This window comes from Euprymna scolopes, chromosome 3 (assembly GCF_053919585.1).
Source record: "Euprymna scolopes isolate OS-2025 chromosome 3, ASM5391958v1, whole genome shotgun sequence".
NCBI lineage: Eukaryota > Metazoa > Mollusca > Cephalopoda > Sepiida > Sepiolidae > Euprymna > Euprymna scolopes.
The window spans coordinates 121,911,163-121,930,436 of record NC_136484.1 but is presented as its reverse complement, the minus strand read 5'-3'; the positions used below and the strand labels follow the sequence as shown (position 1 = coordinate 121,930,436).

The window sequence follows — 19,274 nt, the reverse complement described above, 5'->3', positions numbered from 1 at the left end:
AGGGTACTGTCATATGTTCTCTGGCATTCGCAGCTACTGCCACTCCCCAGAAGAAATAAAAGTTTCCATTTGAAGTCCTAAGCTGATAACACAAACAAAATCTACATGAAAACTAAAATGTGAGCAACAACGTTCTAACGACTAAACTTTATCCTTGCTGAAAATTATGAGCAAAAAAGAGACGCTTTTTAAATGACTATATGAAGAAAAGCATAAATACTGGTATTCATTTGAATAATTATTAAACTAATACATTTTAATAAAATATTTTTCCATGTACTTAGGCACAAGTAGAAGTACAGTTTTGATAAGTCAGCGTACTAGATGAAGTTTTCTAAGACGTGAGCAACTAGTTGGCGTTCCCTCAGAGTGTCGTCAATTTTCAGGGGCAGTTTTCAACAAACTCCTTTTCAGATAAGGTAAAACCCGGAAATGTGGACTTTCTAAAAGCTGAACAGCAATATAGTCACTGCTGGACGGATTGACAAAGAGTTATCCTCGACTCGTACAAACAACACCTACTCCACCTGTGTCAGACCAGATAAATAATATGCATTGTATAAAAACTAAAATATGTTTAGATGGAAATATCAAATTATAAACATAAAATATATTAATAAATAAAAAAAAATGTAACTAAATGGAAATATATCCGTAAATATTTGCTTCGTCGTTTGGGTCCTGATTATAGACAAGCAAGGAAATAAAAAAAATATGCTTATTTAATGTTATAAAATGTATTTTGCTCAAAGTATTGCGTGCAAAATATTTATATAGTGGATTATTAGAAGGTTACAAAAGTGCAAGAAATGGAAATATATCGGTGTTGCGGAGGTCAAAAACAGACAAAAAACATTACCAGGATATGCGAGTTTCAAGAAATTTGAACCATCCACAGTTGATATAGAGTTACTTCGAAATATATTATAGAATATTGTCGCATACATAAAATAACTGTAGATGTTTTACTGTAAACAAGTTATATTTATAAAAAAAAATCGCTTCGCTCTTGTCCGCCTTCTCGACACCGGCATATATTCAAATCTTGCATCGTGATAAACTAATACTCATCTATAGAAATATATTGGTTGTAGCTATATAGTCTCACGCTATAATAAGATATAAATTGTCATATAACTGGACACAGTCAAATACGCTTCTTTGTTCGCAACATTTTAATTTAGAGAAAAGATTAATACAATTTTAAACATGGATAAATATTACTCTTTATTAGTAGCGATTTATGCCTGTAACGAAAAATGTAATATTAGTTAGAAAAATGAACAACCTCATATTGATCACGTTCCATCTAAATCACGTTGTAAATAAGAAAAAGAATGAATAAAATAAGTTATCGGTATTAAGAGAAATTTCGTTATTTAACCCGCGAAGAATCTAAGTGTTATATATTACTTTGAGGTTTTATATATATATATATATACACACACGAGTTTTCGACCTTAAGGGGTATTAGACAACCCGTGATCTGATGTGTAAACGTTGGGACATTGTATATTATAACTTTCGTCCTTTATTTTAGCGATTACTAGCAGGGAGTCCGGTATTCCCCGGTCGTAAACTACGCTTTAGTATGATATTTTGATTAAAACAAATTTCGTATTTGTTATTATATTATATTGGTTGGTTGGTTGTTTTACGGCATATCAACCCTTTTCAGTTTATTTAATGGCAAATCCAATGATTTGGAAGAAAAAAAATGTAATAGAATACTTTCCAAATCGGTTTCTATTTAACCCATAGTTGGGACCCTAACAGGTACTACCACTCCGGGTTAGAGTGGACCTGGGAGCAATGGTAATTAAATGGTGGCTCCACACTCCCCAGAGCCCACAAGCCGAGGCCTCACCATCGGATATAGTTTAAGGTCGTATCCAGGACCATATTATATTGGATCCAATATATAGTAATAATTTAAAAAGTTAAAATAGAAAAATGACTCGTGCGCCACCACCAAGAATCGAAAACAAAACGTTTAGCTTATGGTTCATTTTCCCTCTGCCATGATTGACTGAACTATTAAGATATGTTTGCTGCAAGACTAAAGTTTGCAATGCCGGCGTCTAACCTTCACCTGGCAAATTATATTTTTTAATTCTTACACTTTTGTAACAATTTTCCCCCGTCTAAAACCCAAATTTAAAGTTTCGCATGGGCTCGAATACTCTATATATAAAGGTTTTGTCTGTAGACCAAAAGCTCCAAGAGGAGTTTGGTAGGCAACATTTTTAAAACACAAATATACGTATACATAAATATATATATGGAAAGAGTTGTGTGTTTACTATAAATTTTTTACGCAAATATTACGCAAGCATAAATCATGTAGAATATATGCATTAATATAATTAGACGTAACAGTTAACAAGAGATGAACATACCAATTTATTATACTTAATATATGGGGCATTTGAACATGGGGAAAAATTTGATTCGGTTTCTGTAACATGGCAGGTGTAAGTCCATTTAATTTGTGTCCTCCACGTTTGCACAAATATACATTTAACTTCGCTAACTTTTAAAGTTTTTTTTTTATATCCATGCATCCCTATGTCACGTATTGCGTGCAAAATATTTATATAGTGGAGTATTCGGTTATAAAAATGCAAGAAATGAAAATATATCGGGGATGCGAAGGACAAAAGCAACATAAAGAGCTAAAAAACAAAGAACATTAGAGAACTAAATGTTTTCATTACGATTCTAGCCGACGGGCAGCCAAGTCAATTTTTTTTTAATTTTGAAATTACTACTATATATTGAATATAATGATCAACAGAGAATTGCCTATCTAATAAATACAAAATCTGCATAAACTAAATCATATTTAAGTGTATTTTATTACCGGGCAACACCGTAAGGTTTGCTAGTGCATATATAATTTACCCAGGGGCGAAAAACGCACTCACATGTGTGGTCATGTAATTTCATTAATGTTTATAGATGAAACTAAACAGGCATATTTTGTTACTTTTACTATAAAACGAAATAAAAATCATTCAATATTCAACGCATTTCATTTCACTGAAGACAGTAATACAAAAAATAAAAATGCATTAAAATCGAAAAACATTCTGGCATATCTATTACTAATAGAAGTTTGGCATTTGTCTCTCAGAAGCCAAAACTATTACTCTTATTAATACACTCCTTTTCCGTTTTTCAATACTCACTTCAGGGTGTGGAGGTAATCTAATACCTTTTCTGTTTTCATGTAATCTTCGTCCAGGTATTATCTCGTTTTTTTTTAGTTAGGGTAGCGTACTCCTACAAGAAATGTTCATAATCGGTTGTTTATTAGCAATTGCTGTCCGAGAATCAGGACACGTTGTATATCTCAGTTGCAAAGTAGACAACTCGCTTTTTCGTTGTAACATTTATCTCCTCATTGTTATAGCCGTGGCGTCACCAACGTTATCTCGTTCCGTGCTTCACATCTTTAATGTGGTCGTTCTCTCTTTCCTTTTTATAGTCATTTTTTTCTTTACCGGTGATGGCATCATGTATTGCGCGTTCGTGCTGTTACAATTATACGTTTAATAAATATATGTGAAGGATAAATACGTAGTGCGAACACTGACGAAGCATCTACTTTCTTTTTGACGGAGTGTCTACACTAGTTATGAAATAATGAATAATAAATCTTACAGTAAAACCAAATAAAACACCTTGAATTAATAAGAGTTCTGACATTCTTGAATTCGCTATCTGGGCACTGAATTACGTCTGTTTGGTTGGCAACTGGCCAAAGCCGACTTTGAAACATGACGGTTGTAGTTAAGATAATGAAACGTGAAGTCAATTGTAAACATTCATTTAAATAACTGTCACACCAATGGCGTGTCCTAGAGTTGATGCCATCGTATATCATAACTAGTTGTCAATTTGGAAGAGGGTGACTTGCGTCATTTGCATCTAAATGGCCCGATAGGGACGAATGAAAACTTATTCGCGGGTGGAGACAGAGGTTCCATTAAGCCAGCGAACGCTAAAGAAAATTCCCAACGACACGCTCATGTGTATCTCAGAAATTAAGTTAAACATAAAACTACATTTACAGGAGATTTGGAAACTGGTGCGAGCGGCATTGCATCGAAAATATATTTAATAGTTAGAAGGGCCTAAGTTGATTGGTTGATTTGTTTTACGGCATATCAACCCTTTTCAGGTTATTTAATGGCAAATCCAATGATTTGGAAGAAAAAAAAAATTGTAATAGAATACTTTCCAAGTCGGTTTCTATTTAACCCATAGTTGGGACCCTAACAGGTACTACCACTCCGGGTCAGGGTGGACCTGGGAGCAATGGCAATTAAGAGATGGCTCCACACTCCCAAAAGCCCGCAAGCTGAGCCTCACTATCGGATATAATTTAAGGTCATATCCAGGCTTAGACGGACCTATAATAATAATAATAATAATAATAATAATAATAATAATAATATAACTATGATAACAAAAAGTAAAATTTATTATTATAAAAAATTGCAGACAACTAACCTCGTAATCAAAAACATTTCGCAGACAAATAATTTGTTAGAAAAAAACAATGTAGTTTACTAATTTAACTGCTCATTAGGAAAATGTATCTCTAATAATACTAACTACGTAGGTTATACTACAAACACATCGTCGCGAAGATTAACTCTCCACCTCTCTGGCTCTAGTTCGATATGGCAACATTTGGGAAAACATGGCTGCCATAATTCGGAATTCCGAAAATCATGGTAGAAAACACTAAGGTTTTGCAAGGCGGGAAAAATGTAAGAGACTAAAAATACTCGAAGCATTGTATATTAAAACAAAAAACCACAGATCAGTAATATCAATTACGAATGCAGTCGATATATTTTAAAATGCTTAGGATAGCAGATATTAAATATGTATAATAAATTATATTAAAAAAAAAGTTCGCCCACCTAATTAATAAGCCACCACGTGATAAAATATGTATATATAGAATTAGAAAAAGAAAAAACAATTTCTACAACACAACATGCCTGAGGATGATAGAGGTATCTCTGTCAGAAGCGCTCGCTATGGATCCAACTTAAACAATTTGGAAAAAAAAAACCAAAGAAAACTATTCGGAGATTGAAGATGAAAAGGAAGATAATAAAACAGAAGAATTCCGTGCTCTTCAATAACATTTGTTTAAACAAGATGCTGTCTAAGTATACACACACATAAAACCTCTGGCCTTGATGGAGGACAGACTAGAATTTGCTGCTATGGTTTCATATGATCTGAAATAACAACAAAGGGAGACTTGATCCAAAATATTTCTCATATGTTATATTTTTCTTCTTTTGGAAATAGGGTACGATTATGAATATCTCCAGTATCCAATAATCCTTATACACTATAAAATTTACTTTATGAAAAAAGAGAGGGAAGATATCACATATGAGAAATCTTTAGAATCCAGTCTTCCCTTTCTGTTATTCAGATCATTTGAAACCATAGCAGCAAAATGAAGTCTCCCTCTATCAAGGTCAGAAGTTTTGAGAAAATATCAGATATTTTTGCAATTCATATCTAAAACTAGCAAAACAAATGACTATGATTGAAACATTTTATGCTTATGAAAATTGCCAAAAATAGGCTATGGATGATCTCCTTAATATGCGAGCATAAGGGCAAATGTCACATAATCCAGGTCATTACTTTTCCAAGGAGCCTTTATTTGTTAAATTCTGATGAATACTCACTGAGATTCGGTACTTATAAAATTGCCAAAATAGTGACATATATATATATATATATATATATATATATATATATATATATATATATATATATATATATATATATATATACCCGCAGTCAAATTGAATATTGAAGTGTTCATGTCTTTGGTTCTATGGGACGAAACTACATGAAAATTAACAGCATAAAAATATTTTTTGGAAATAAGTTTTTTTTTTCCTATTCATAATCTACAAAAAGCTAAATATAAAAGTATTCGACGCTCATTCAAAACGTAATTTCTAACCTTTGTTTTTGCGAATAAAATATGTAGACTCATCGCAATCGTGCAAATAATAAGCTGCATGTTTTTTTTTCAACGAAATTTGACAAATATTTTTCTTCGTACTTGTTATAAAAGCTTAGCAAAGACGGAACATAAACATACCAAAGTACGGTGCCAATACCGTCTAAGGAGAAAATGTAAACTAGTGTTACTGGAATTCATTTTAATTAACTAATTTTAAAGATCATAAAATCAATTTAAGAAATACATTTCAGATCTTTTATGCAGAATCCCGTCCTTCTGGTTTTTATAATTGAAATTTTTTTTTATCTACTTTTTTATCTTTGATAAAGAATCAAATATAATTTTTATTGGAAGCGTCTTTTTTTTTTTAGGTCATTACGATACTGCCACTCGGACTGTGTTTATGATAAAATAAATTTTGTTAACTCTCTAAACAAAATGTAAAGAAACTAACAATATTAGCAATTTCACTAAAATCTATGGAGTGTTAAATGATGGACAGTTTTTGCTAAACACCACTTTTTTAATTTGCAATTTTCAACATGAGAGTCGATTCCAAGTAGAGTTATTTTATTTTACGATATATTTTGATCATTTTCTTCGAATACCGTTCCAGTAAGAACGATGCGTAAAATTATCCATGTGCAAAGAAAGGCTATCAATAGGAAAACTAAGGCATTGATGCAATATTGTAACGTTTATTAGTATATACGCCACAGCGTCTGTTCGCATCTTGACACACTATAGACTGCTTTCATAAATTGAAAAAGCCAGATGCAACTTAAAGTCACATTCTATTGGCATCTTATCTAAAGCGAATTTAGTTTAACAGCTTGCGAGACATTGGCATTATCTCGCATTTGACTCGGTTGCGTGCACCTCAGGATTTCCTACCGGCAAATGAAAACTATTACGGTGCACTTACGCTAACCGTATCCTCCTTGGTTATAAAGGCGTCAAATTTATCGAGGGAAATCGACGTTTTGCCAGAATTCATACGTACGAGACACGTTTAAAAACATGGACTATACTTAATGTTATCGTCATAAAGAATGTACTCTACGATAGAATCTTCTGATCTAACTTTTCTCGAATCGATATAACTTTCGAATTCATAACTAAAACGATTTTATAAAAGTTTCAGTTGCGATTACAACACAATAAAATTCACATCATTTGCGTTATCATCGTGTACTAAAAAACGAACAAAAAGGCATTTAGTTCTTATACTTATTTTCTATCCTAGTGTTTCCCCCATAAATTTTTCTTGTGTTTGCAGGAAGGCCCAAATTTGCTCATAATTCAGTTAGAATAACTACTACGTATTTTGTTTACTAAGCTCATAGCGACATATTATTTTCTTGGTTTTTACTATCCCGTTTTAAAATTTTATCAATTGGTTTCATATGGGGTTAAATTTAATTAAAATCGGATGTACAGTTTTGGAGTTTCAAGGAGGTGCTCTCCCCATGAGTCACTTAGAGGTAAGAACGCATACATAATCGGCAAATAAAGGGCAATAGAGATTTGGAAACACTTCAAATCTATTGTCCCAATAATATATCAATTTCATCAAATTATGATGTATTCGAGGTTTTAAGGGGGTTCTGCCCCCTTAAGGTGAGCTTAAATATTTGGGGAACACTTGCATCATCATCTCATAATTTTACGTCAGAGTACACTCTTAGATTTGATGTAAATTCTCTAACCGTCTTTTCTATAAGGAACACACAAACAAATATACACATATTTAGTTGCATCATATATGTGTATGTGTGTGTGTGTAATATAAATTATTAAAATAAACGTTAAGTAATTTACAAAATTAATTCAATAACGTATTCCTTGTTTTGAATATTCTATGAATTAATAGATATTCAAATTTACTTTATTCTTTTACTTACGAGAAGTGTAGGAGGAGTAAAGAAGTCAGAACACCAGAGTTGATTGGCCAAATAAAGAATTTCATCGATAAGGACCGTCTTGTGTCTATAGAGACAATAAGTGCACCGTTTGATGTCAGTGTGGGAACTGTCCTCACAATTATTTGCAAGGAACTGAAAATGGGGAAAATTTGCGTGAAATTTGTCCCAAGGGGGCTCCATCCTTGCCATAGACTATTTGATCAAGATGGACTTCAAAACAGTTCTTCGTCCTCCCCATAGTCCAGACCTTGCTCCTAGTAACTTTTGTTTTCCCTAAGCTCAAGGAACACCTTAGCGTCTGTCGTTATGAGATAATTAAGGAAATGAAAGAGACTGTGACGAGTCATTGACAGGCTCACCAAAGAGAACCTCCAGAAGCTGTTTGAACGGTATAACAAGTGCATTGCAGACGAAGGAGATTACTTCGAAGGGAGGCTAGAATTTAATGCGTGTACTATCAATAAAAGTGCCCATACAGAAAAGTCTGGAAACTTATTGAAGGCACCTCATGCACAATTTATTTTGTCAGTCTTCTTGTTCTACCAAATGCATTGAGCTTTCCATTATATTGATAAGTTCTAAGAGATATATTTATTTTAGATTTCATTATATATATATATATATATATATATATATATATATATATATATGAGAGAGAGGGTATGTATTGTATGTTTGAAAAAATGAATTAAGTTCTCAATGAGCTAGAAGAGCTAATATAAATAAATGATATTATTTAACAAAATTATTGCAGAGTCTGTTTGGTTTACTCGGGTTTCATTAATCTGGCCATGCCATTTGTAAGATAGAAAATGGCTAATGGTAATCAAATCGATATTTGTTTCGAATTCATGTTTGTCAGGAACTGGATATGTAATTTCTCTTCTCTTAAACACTTGAAATAGTTTCGTCCGTTAGATTTTTCACTCGCAAATTTTGTTTACTCAATTTTTTCTACTTACTTTTCACACTTGCTTTGTTACCTCTTCGATTTCAAATTCTATCATGTTTCCTTTCTTCTTCCCTATTCCCGTAATTTATAAAACATCAGCTTTTTTATCTTATTTTATTATTCCTCGTAATTTTCCCCTTCTTCATTCTCACTCTAGTCTTTCAATTTCTTATTCTGTCGTAGACTATTCACATCCCCAACGTTCCCCGTTCTATACGTCTTTTACACAGTAGAGCTAACATCCGACAATGCTAACACACTTGTCTTGAAGATACATAAATTACTTACTATATCGGAAGACATATTCTCATTTTTATAGCTGACTCAGCCACAAGATACGCTCACATTATTTCTTCTTTCGCTCAAAGTCTTCCCGTTAGCCATGGAATTTTCTCTTTTCAATCTGAAACTAATTTCGTATCCATCACCTATGCCTGCATCGAACCAGATTTCCAAAGTTTCAATAACTTTCTTTCTTTTTTTTTAAGTATGTAGGCAATTTAAAAAGCCTGTTAATATTATTAAACTCACCCTTAACTTCAGAATAATACGCTGCCAGAAAACGGCCCGTCACGTTGTTATCGCCCTTTAGCGTCACCAACATTTCCTGTCCTGTGGACACAAAAGTTTTTGATTCGTCGGAGCACACAACATCGAGAAGCGTGTCTCGCCTGCTGTTACCTGGAAATACGCATAAAAAATATCGAAAGTAATAATTAAGACGCAGTAACAACAAATAAAAGACGAACATCATTATTCGATTCATCATACTTTTCAATGGCGGTTGTCAGATATAAATACGGCGAATGTCGTTTAGTCTGCAGCAAAAACAATATATAAAAGAGAATAAATATAAAAAGAATACAATAGATTTAAAAGAAAATGAATTGTTCGCTTGTGACGAAAGAAAAAAAACGTTTCCTGTAAATTCAAACTAATATATCACACATTTCAAAATCTCCAATCATCTGAACTTGCATACAAAAAAACAGAAAATAAATTTCCTTAATGGCTTTTTTAATATGAAAAGTATGAAATAAACAAAAAATAAAATGTCTCGCAAAAATTGATAAAATATACATTAAAAAATTCTTGGAAAAAAAAATATTAATGCAATATTTTAATTTCTGTCTTGAGTAAACCTAAATAAATTTAATGTGTCTTTTGTTTGAAGTCCGGAATGATTTCCGTACACAAAGCGTTATTGCGAGGAGTCGTCGTTTCCAAGTCGGAGCCGGTCAACCGGACAGCCATTACTGGTTCTTGAGCATCGCATACGAAAACATATTTGGAAGTTACACGAGGACATCTACAGGAGAATGTAGACGAGGAGGCTGTGTATGAACGGACAGACAGAAAGATTGGAGATATACTCTCATACCGAGGGTGCGTGATTAACCTATTCCATACCGTCTGTTTGAAATTTACCATCGTGTAACAGAGTTATATTGTTGATAAATAAACTTGTTCTCGTCAGTAGAGATAAATTCGTAATTTCAAGGCTTCTGGATGATCACCGATGAATTGCATGTTTTTTAAGGAAAATAGGGATATGTAATATACAATGCATCAAATATATATATATATATATATATATATATATATATAAATATATACATACGATTTCCTGCATGATAATTCAGAAATGACGAAATACTAGTGTCTATAGGTATAAAAATAATTCATAATTATAATTATTTCCGCACCCTTTAAGAAGTTTCTTTACAGTTGAGAATCATGAAATAAAAAGTCGGTCAGTTGACGTACGTGCGAGATTACGACTTCCCCGTTGCTTGATCACAGTAGATAGTTCTAGACGTTTATGCCTGTATTTGATGTTATGTTAATTTTTATTAATATCTCGTCGCGGTTGACTGTGGTCCTGGGGTTACGTTCATTGGTAATGGAGTCGGGGATGGCTTCGAATTCTACGACCGGTGGCAATCGTGACTTCCGGCACTGATGATTTCGAAATGATGAAACGGCTACCTATAGGTATTAAAAAAATAATTATACGACCTCTACTTTTGAAAATGAAAATGTCCGTGTCATATAGTTTGTTGACTTTTTTCTGTCAGGCCATCTAGTTTTAATGTTTATGTAGTAAATTTTTGAACATTTTTATAGGACCCTTCTAGATATGCCTGCTTGCGTAGTAAATAGATCTTAAGTCTCTTCTATTCTCGTCGTTGTTGTGTTGGCTCTATGAACCAAGGCGTTCAGGCAAAAGTAATACACTACATTGATGATTTCCCGAAAAGGATTAAACATGCGTATATGGGTAAGACTTGATTTATATATATTATATGCAAGCGTATTTTACAACAAGACCATGCCGGGCGGCCTGCTAGTATGTATGTGTGTATATATATACATATATACATAGTAGCAGGCCGCCCGGCATGGTCTGGTCGTAAAATACGCTTACATATATTTTCATTAATGCAGATTTCCTATTTGTGATTATAATCAATGTAGAATAGATTACATAGAGCGACTGCGGTTTTACGGTACTCGTCTCTCTTATGTATTCTAGCTGCCTTCTGTACGATGATGATCACTAAACCAAGCATTATACTATGTCTTGGAGACTTTATTACCGATTAGAATTTATGTAAACTGTTCAGTGGTTGTGTACATTTTCACAAAATACATGCATCCCGGAAACTATAAAGTAAGCCTAAGGTGAAAGTGGAAAATCCCATTAGAAGTTAATAGGCGAGATATAACTACGCTGCAGGATATTACGTCATGGGTGAAAGTAATATGTGTAGTAGAGCAACAAGATTGATTCTGCCTTTTCGGAGTTCGATGTCAAAATGTTTCTTCTAGTTCAACCACGAAGACGTCTCTGGGTCGAGCTATTTCAGGCAGTGTGCGAGGGTCGTTTCAAAAGTTAAGACGCTTATCTTTTTATTCCATCCAAATGTATTAGAGTATACTGCAAATTGCATTGTTATGATGACTGAACTTATGCATTCATGGTGTGAAAATTTGAGACATTGATAGAGTGAGACTCAAAGATTGCAACTACTGTCATCTACGTGCATCAGAAATATCAGAGATACGTCGAAAAATTCCTGGTAAGTGCATTGTGAATGGTGATAATTATTGAGAAAAATACATGCTGGAGCACAAAAGGTCGTTCGTTGTTGTAGCTCTTCAATGATTTAAGTTTAAGAACGTAGGAATCTTAACTTTTGGAGCGACCGTTGTATGACAAGGAGTGCCCCAGACGCCCATGCACAGCCATCATTCATCTCTAACAAAAGTGCATTGAGAATGGTAGTGAAGATATAGAAAAGTATATTCTGGAACACGAAGATTGTTCGTTTTAAATGGTACTACCCTAGTCTTCGTAGTTCTTCAACGTTTCGAGTAAATAAAACACAAAAAAAACACGTAGGGGACTTTACTTTTTGAACTATGCTCGTGAATATACTTTTCATCAATTTAGAGCAAATTAAGTAAACCACAGAATCAAATACTGCTGTTATTAGTTTTGTGAGCATATTTTGCAACAGACAGCAAAACGAAAAAAGAATTCTACCTATTTGGTTAAGGTTTCAGTGTTTTAAACTATTTTAAGGCGTTTATTAAGTTTGAAAAGCAAGTAGTTCTGAGCGCTTAAGTTAAAACAAAAACAGACAGTGACATGAGTGCCACATTTGATTTCTCGAGAATCGCTCTAGACTTAATAAATAAAAAATGCTGGTAGTAACCCACCAAATATTAGATTGGTGCAAAAATAATGTGTTTTACGTAAAACTTCAAAAGATCATAACTCCTTTCATAATAAACTTTATAAATCGATATAAGAACCATTCGAATCGACAAATGTTTGCCAACGTGAAACTAATTTATTCATCCCATTAGCATAAAAATCAGTGTTTTGGAAGCGATGAAGTCATTGAAGGTCGAATCTTGGCTTATGAATCCTTTTTCGAGCAGGAAGTTATTGAGATGCCTGAAAAAGTGATAATCGGTGAGCGAGGGGTCTGATGAATATGGCGGATGTGGCAGAGTCTCGTAGCCCAATTCATTTAGCTTCTGCAGGGTCAGCTGAGCAACATACGGGCGAGTGTTTGGTATGGAGGAGAATTGGTCCCTTTATATTGACCAATCTCGGCCACATACGTTGGAGTTTCTGACGCATTTCGTCAATTTGTCGGCAGTACTTCTCCGCAGTAATTGTTTCGCCTGGATTCAAGAAGCTGTGATAAATGAGACCGGCCACAGACCACCAAATAGTCACTATAACCTTTTTTTAGCCCAATTACGGCTTCGGGAAGTGTTGTGAACACTCTTCGGCATCCAACCACTGTGCGGAACGTCGCCGGTTGTCGTAGAGGATCCGTATCCCATCACGGCACAATCCGTTAGAGAAATCAGTTGCTTTTGTTGCACGGAAGGAGTGTAAAAGACACCAATTCATGCGGCACTCATTTACCCAACTTTTTTTGGCTTCTCTAGTTGCTTTAAATCGCTAACGACTGTTGAGCGGTCGACTTCGAGTTCAACAGCAACTTCTCGTGTGGTTTTGCGAGGATCGGCTTCAATGAAGTCTTTCAAATGTTCGTTTCATCCGCAGTCGGCCGGCCGCGACCGTTTTCATCTTTGAGGCTCTGGACATCATTGCGAAAATTCTTGAACCACCATTGATCCACACGTTCGTTAGTGGTTTCTGGGCGAAACGTGTCATTGATATCACGAGCTGTTTCGGCAGCTTTTCGGTCTAGCTTGAACTGGAACAAGAAAATTGTGTAGATTAGAATTTTGTCCATGCTCACGAAAAGCTTGGAGCAATGAATGAAGAGATTGAGAACGGTAACGAATAACACAATTCGATAGAGCGAAAAACGCGCTTCAAAATATATAACATGACCATATATATCAATGAATTTATTTAGAAATCATATATAAAATTAACATATGTGAGAAAACGATATTGTTTTTGCATCAACCTAATAAATATCACGTTGAAATTTATTACATGAACGTTTTTTTGTTTGTTTTTTTACATAGTAATCACCATTATTAAGGTCCAGGGGCCACTCGAGGATAAGTGTTAAAGAGTGTACAATAGTCAATTGGAAAATATAGTAATTGTCAGTAATAGAAATTCGGTAGATTTGTTAACTTAAGGGGAACTTGTTTACATTGGACTTGAAGACAACCATATTTTAGTCAGCTGGAAAGCAGGAAAAGGGAAGATAATTCCACAGGCGTGAAGTTCTAAGAAAGAAGCTTTGTTCATGGAATCTACGTTTAGGTTTGGGCACAGATAAAGAATGGGGAGAATTATTGATAGTGTTTTCAGCTAGACGAGTGTTCCTTGTGAATGTTTGGCGAGGGGGCCATAGATTAAAGCTCAGTCGAGCACTTGCCATGAAAATAACGATAAAGCAAAGACAAACTCACAACATCTCTTCTGTGGGATAGAGGTTGCAGGGAAGAAAAAAGGACATCTATGAGGCTACAAAGTCTGTTTTGAACTCTATCAAGGCAGGATAAGAGCTTTCTAGCAGCTCTTGTCCAGATGTGGCAACAGACGTCACAGGTGATAGCTTCATGTCATCTTCGTTTTTATTTTTTAACCTAAACACTCATCATTACTTCTTTTTTAAACTATATAAATGATAAAAAAAACACCGAAAATTTATCTCATCATCATGACTGGCTCCTTGCCCGAACCAATGTGACTCTTCCTCTCCAGAATTGCCTGTCTTCCATCAGTTTCTTCAGATCAGGTTAACAGTTGGCGTCGTGTGCTATTTGCTGGATGTATGAGGATCTAGGTCGTCCTTTGCTTTCGCGCCCGTGTCGTGGAGTCTATAGCAATACATCACTAATTCATGTTTGCTCCTCAGACAATAACCAGCAAATCGTAGGCGTCTTTCTGATGGTATTATATATGGCAGGTAGGTTGCCATAAAGTTGCTGCTTCGTGGGATGATTTTGCCAAGATATATTTAATATTGTTCTTAGCATACGGGTGTATGTGCCGTCTAGTTTTCTTTCCAATATTTTGGTGAGTGTCCAGGTTGTAGCACTGTAAACAAGGACAGACTCTACCACTGCCCTGAAGAACTGGAGATCAGGGCTCTGGTTGGATCAACACTGAAAGAAGTCGCCGAGTTCACGTATCTGGGCAGCAACATATCTTCCACAGAAAGAGATATCGAAATTCGCATCTCAAAAGCATGTACCGCATTATATGGGCTGCGTTAAGTATGGACTTCGGAACTAACTAACAAAACTGAACACTTATCTAAATGGGTATCAAAAGTAACTATCCTGCCTTCAGTAACAGTTATCTTTTTGACTACTGCTTCATTGTTGTCTATTATAATGCATTTTTTATTTAACTTTTGGATGCAAATCCGCCCAGCAATTGCCCCACTTGATGTAAGGAGCAAAACAATGCTAATTCAAGGCGAAAAAAAAATAGCCAACGATAAGTGTATACTGGACATGGAATGTGAGGATTAAAGGACCAAATAAAGAAAGCTAGAGTTACAACGGTACCGAAAGTTACTCAAGGTTCATATATTCTACCTCCTCAAGAACACAGCAAATGCGGACTCTGGAGATAAAAAGACGAAACAATAAGTCACACAAGTGAATATCGTAAACTATCTCAGAAAGAATAAGAATAGACGCAACTAGGTGGGGAAGACAATTATGAACTATGCAAAAAAACTGCATCTGGGGCATACAGACAAATGATATAAACACAAACCTGTAGCAGCACTTGAAAACGGAAATCATAAAATCTTATGGGACATGGAGGCCCAAACAAATAAACCCATCCAACGAAGGAGACCGGACGTCGTCATAATTATCAATCGTAAATTTCACCGTCCCAGCAGACCACAAGTTGAACATTCAGAAGACATAGAAGTAAATACAGAGAGATGAGAGAGATCTGGAATAAAGTCATGATGACACCAATAATCGTAGGAGCACTAAAAACAATCCCGGAAATCTTTGAAAAAAGAATGGGAGAAATTGGAATTAGATGATAGGCAGAGAAGATACAATAGACAGCAATAAGGAAAGCCCTTAAATATTAACTACTTCCACACCTTAAAATAAAATTAAAAGTGTAATGTCGGCAGAGACTCGCACCACACAAAATCGAGAATAGTCTAGGATGATGGAAAGACCGAGGAGAGAAAGCACTAACCAGAACTTCACTGGATGTTAACAATGAAGATTGGGATCTTAGGGGAGGCTTATTGCCACTCAAATTCCAGTGAAGACCAATGCTCACTTCCAGCGAGAAATCAATGGAAAGCGGCTGTTGCGATAATGTGAATTCAGTTCGCAAAGGTTATCGAAAGAGGTGGAGAGTACTGGAAATATGGAGAGACTTGGTGTCACCTAGACTCCAGGAAACATCACCGATTATTGGCAGTGATTAATCACTGTGTGAGAACTTATAACAGCAGCAGCAGCAGTTATAAGTTGAGACGTATGGACAGAACAGGACTTCAGACAAGACACGAGCTGGAGATGTTTTGTTTTAGAGAAAAAAAAGCTACGTGTTCAATTAGGGAAAGACACTTCGGAATCAATCAGATCGATGAATTATGATATATTTACAAGTGAAATCCATTCTGCGAGTTTCTTTCATAAAAAGTTACCGTTAGTTAAGATAATGCTTTATAAAAAGGTAAAAAAAACGAGTTTAGCGGTTTATTATTATTATTATTATTATTATTACGCTACTTTACTATTTCTACTTGTGACATCGTTAAACAACTTTCTAGAAGACCCTCTTCATCATAATAAATAAATGCATATTAAAAAAGCCGGAATAGTTCGTTGAAATAAATTAATGCGTAAAGAACCAAATCATTCTTCTGCTATATTGAAAATCGGATTCTTTTTTCGTGCGTAATAAAATATTTTGTCATGCTTTTTTTTTTAGGGTGACTTTAGGATAAAGGATTTAAAGTAAAATGAAATCGAGATCAGTCATTGCTTTGTAGATCAGAGTCTATTGTTAGAAATGAGGAAATATAGAAAATAAAAATAAAAACGGAATGCCTTACCTAACGAAGGACAACGAAAGAAAAGCATTTAGTCCCCCCCTCGACAGTAATAGCGAATATATGCATGTCTACTTATACCCATCTATTTGTATATAAAACTTTCGTGAGATTATATATATATATATATATATATATATATATATATATATATATATACATACATACACACACACACGTTCCCTCAAGGAACTCCAAATCAATTTTCTTTATCTCTTCCATCATTAGGTAAGTTATCCCATCATTATATATATATATATATATATATATATATATATATATATATAGTTTTTAAAAAATATATACTTTTGTGCACTTTTCTTCGTGCAATTTCAGGTACCGAAGGGCATCATGTCAGACAATTGTAAGAAATGGATAAACCTTAAGAATAAAAATGCAATCAATGATTTTTTATCACATAGAATATCAGAAAACATTATATATAATATAAAACTATCTTTAGCATGCTGAATCATTATTTGTTTTTTTTTTTATATATGCATTCACTTTGATATAGGTTGAAGCAATTGTAGCTGCTGCTGCTTTTAAACAACTATATGCGTTCTTTTTTTTCCTACTCCATGATGAAGTTTGATTGTGATGCAAGATCTATTAAATGTGTGGGTTGTCCAAAAGGAGTATTCTGGACTGGACAAATATAAAATTTGTCTTAGTTCAGAAGGATTTCTCATGCGCTGTTCAAGGACAAAATAAATATTAGACTTGGATCCCGGGCGGGTTGCTGGCTTTCATTTCAAGCTTAGTTTTGACGATTCTTTTGCAAATATATACATTTACAGTTTTTGCGAACCACCAGTAATTATTTTTATCTTTATTGCATCATCCACTTTCAATTGAGATTATATATATATATATATATATATATATATATATATATATATATATATTCTTGACAGTAATCAGAACGTCGATATTGACTTGCTGCCCACCTCAGCAAGATGTGATAAGGCTGGAAAGTGGGGATGTCCAGCCATTACCCCTAAAGGACGTGCATTCTGGCCTAGCAAAAATTGGTATAAACCGGCATCGGCGTCTTATGCAACATCGGTATAAACCGGCAAGGGCGTCTTATGCAACTTGCCTCACTCGAAAGCCGGGTGGACCTCTTAGGTGATACTCAGGCAGCGTACATGAGTCCGACATGTGCTGGACCAGTTCTTATCCGTGCACCTGTCGGGCTGATTGTCAATAACGGATTCTTTACTGGTACTTTCTACCAAAGCCTTCGCGCAACCAAATCAGCAATGACATCCTCAAACATTAAAAATAATTAGAGGGTATAAATAAAGTATAAGTTGGTCGAAGTAGAAAGTGGATTTTGTGTACTTTCGACAGCCTGGTAACTCTGGCTTCTTTTATGTTGTCTAATAATCCTCACATTCCATCAATATTGTTTCTGAACATAGTCGACGAATATTTTTTTTTTTTTTTCGGTTTAGTGTTGACTAGTTTGCCATTTTAAAGAGCATTTCTTAGCTCCTTCATACCTTTTCTGCACCTGTTTCCGTAAAGTGTATGCCCGGAGACAAGCAAAATAAGATCTACAGAGTTTTCGTGGTGCACCTGACCTCCACCTCAGAGGCCCAAACAGTTCGTCTAGATAAAACGTTATGAAAGATTTCTCCGACCCCACCTCTCTATCTAGTTTGGTACATTACATTATATCTATGGGACATGTGGAAATTCTACAGCGGAGTCTTTCATATGTAATATATTAATGTTGGCATTTTGTGGATGTTCAGCGTAAATGGAGACACCCTGATATTATTGCAATTCTTTTGTTAACACTACAAAGTATTTATCTAAGTTAGCAGGGACGCCCGACATAACCCGGTCGTGAAATATGCTTAAATATGATATTTTAATTTATGCAGATTTCGTATATAATATTATAGTCAATTTTCTATCGATTCTTATGTATTAAAAAATTGTGATTTCAAAAATTAAAAAAAATTACCCACATGACTTAAGTGCATCAGCTTGAATCGAAACCGAAATTTATGAAGAATGAAAAAATATATATATATATATATATATATATATATATATATATATATATATATAACTTCAGTTCCTTCACTTATAATCGAAACTGAAATGAAAACTTAATTATTTATAAAAAATATAGATAACTTGTATGTCATCAGTTATAATCGAAACCGAAACCAAACCGTATGGAGAATTCTTGGAAAAGTTATTTATTACAAGAAATGAAAGGTCATAACAATTAAACGACAGTCACTCGGAAGGAAAAAGATGTAAGCGTGACACACAAAATAACACGCTATCATATCAATATATAG

The 19,274-nt window shown here is 34.5% G+C and overlaps 1 protein-coding gene across 2 annotated transcripts in view; it reads right to left on the bottom strand.

Annotated features, from left to right (window-relative positions):
• LOC145258239 (cubilin-like) overlaps positions 1-19,274 on the bottom strand; it is a 1,360,229-nt gene that overhangs the window by 126,607 nt on the left and 1,214,348 nt on the right. For both annotated transcript variants that reach the window (XM_080116206.1, XM_080116216.1), the window contains exon 20: positions 9,425-9,574. In XM_080116206.1, the coding sequence (XP_079972332.1) occupies positions 9,425-9,574 (150 nt within the window). The remainder of the gene's footprint in view (positions 1-9,424; positions 9,575-19,274) is intronic.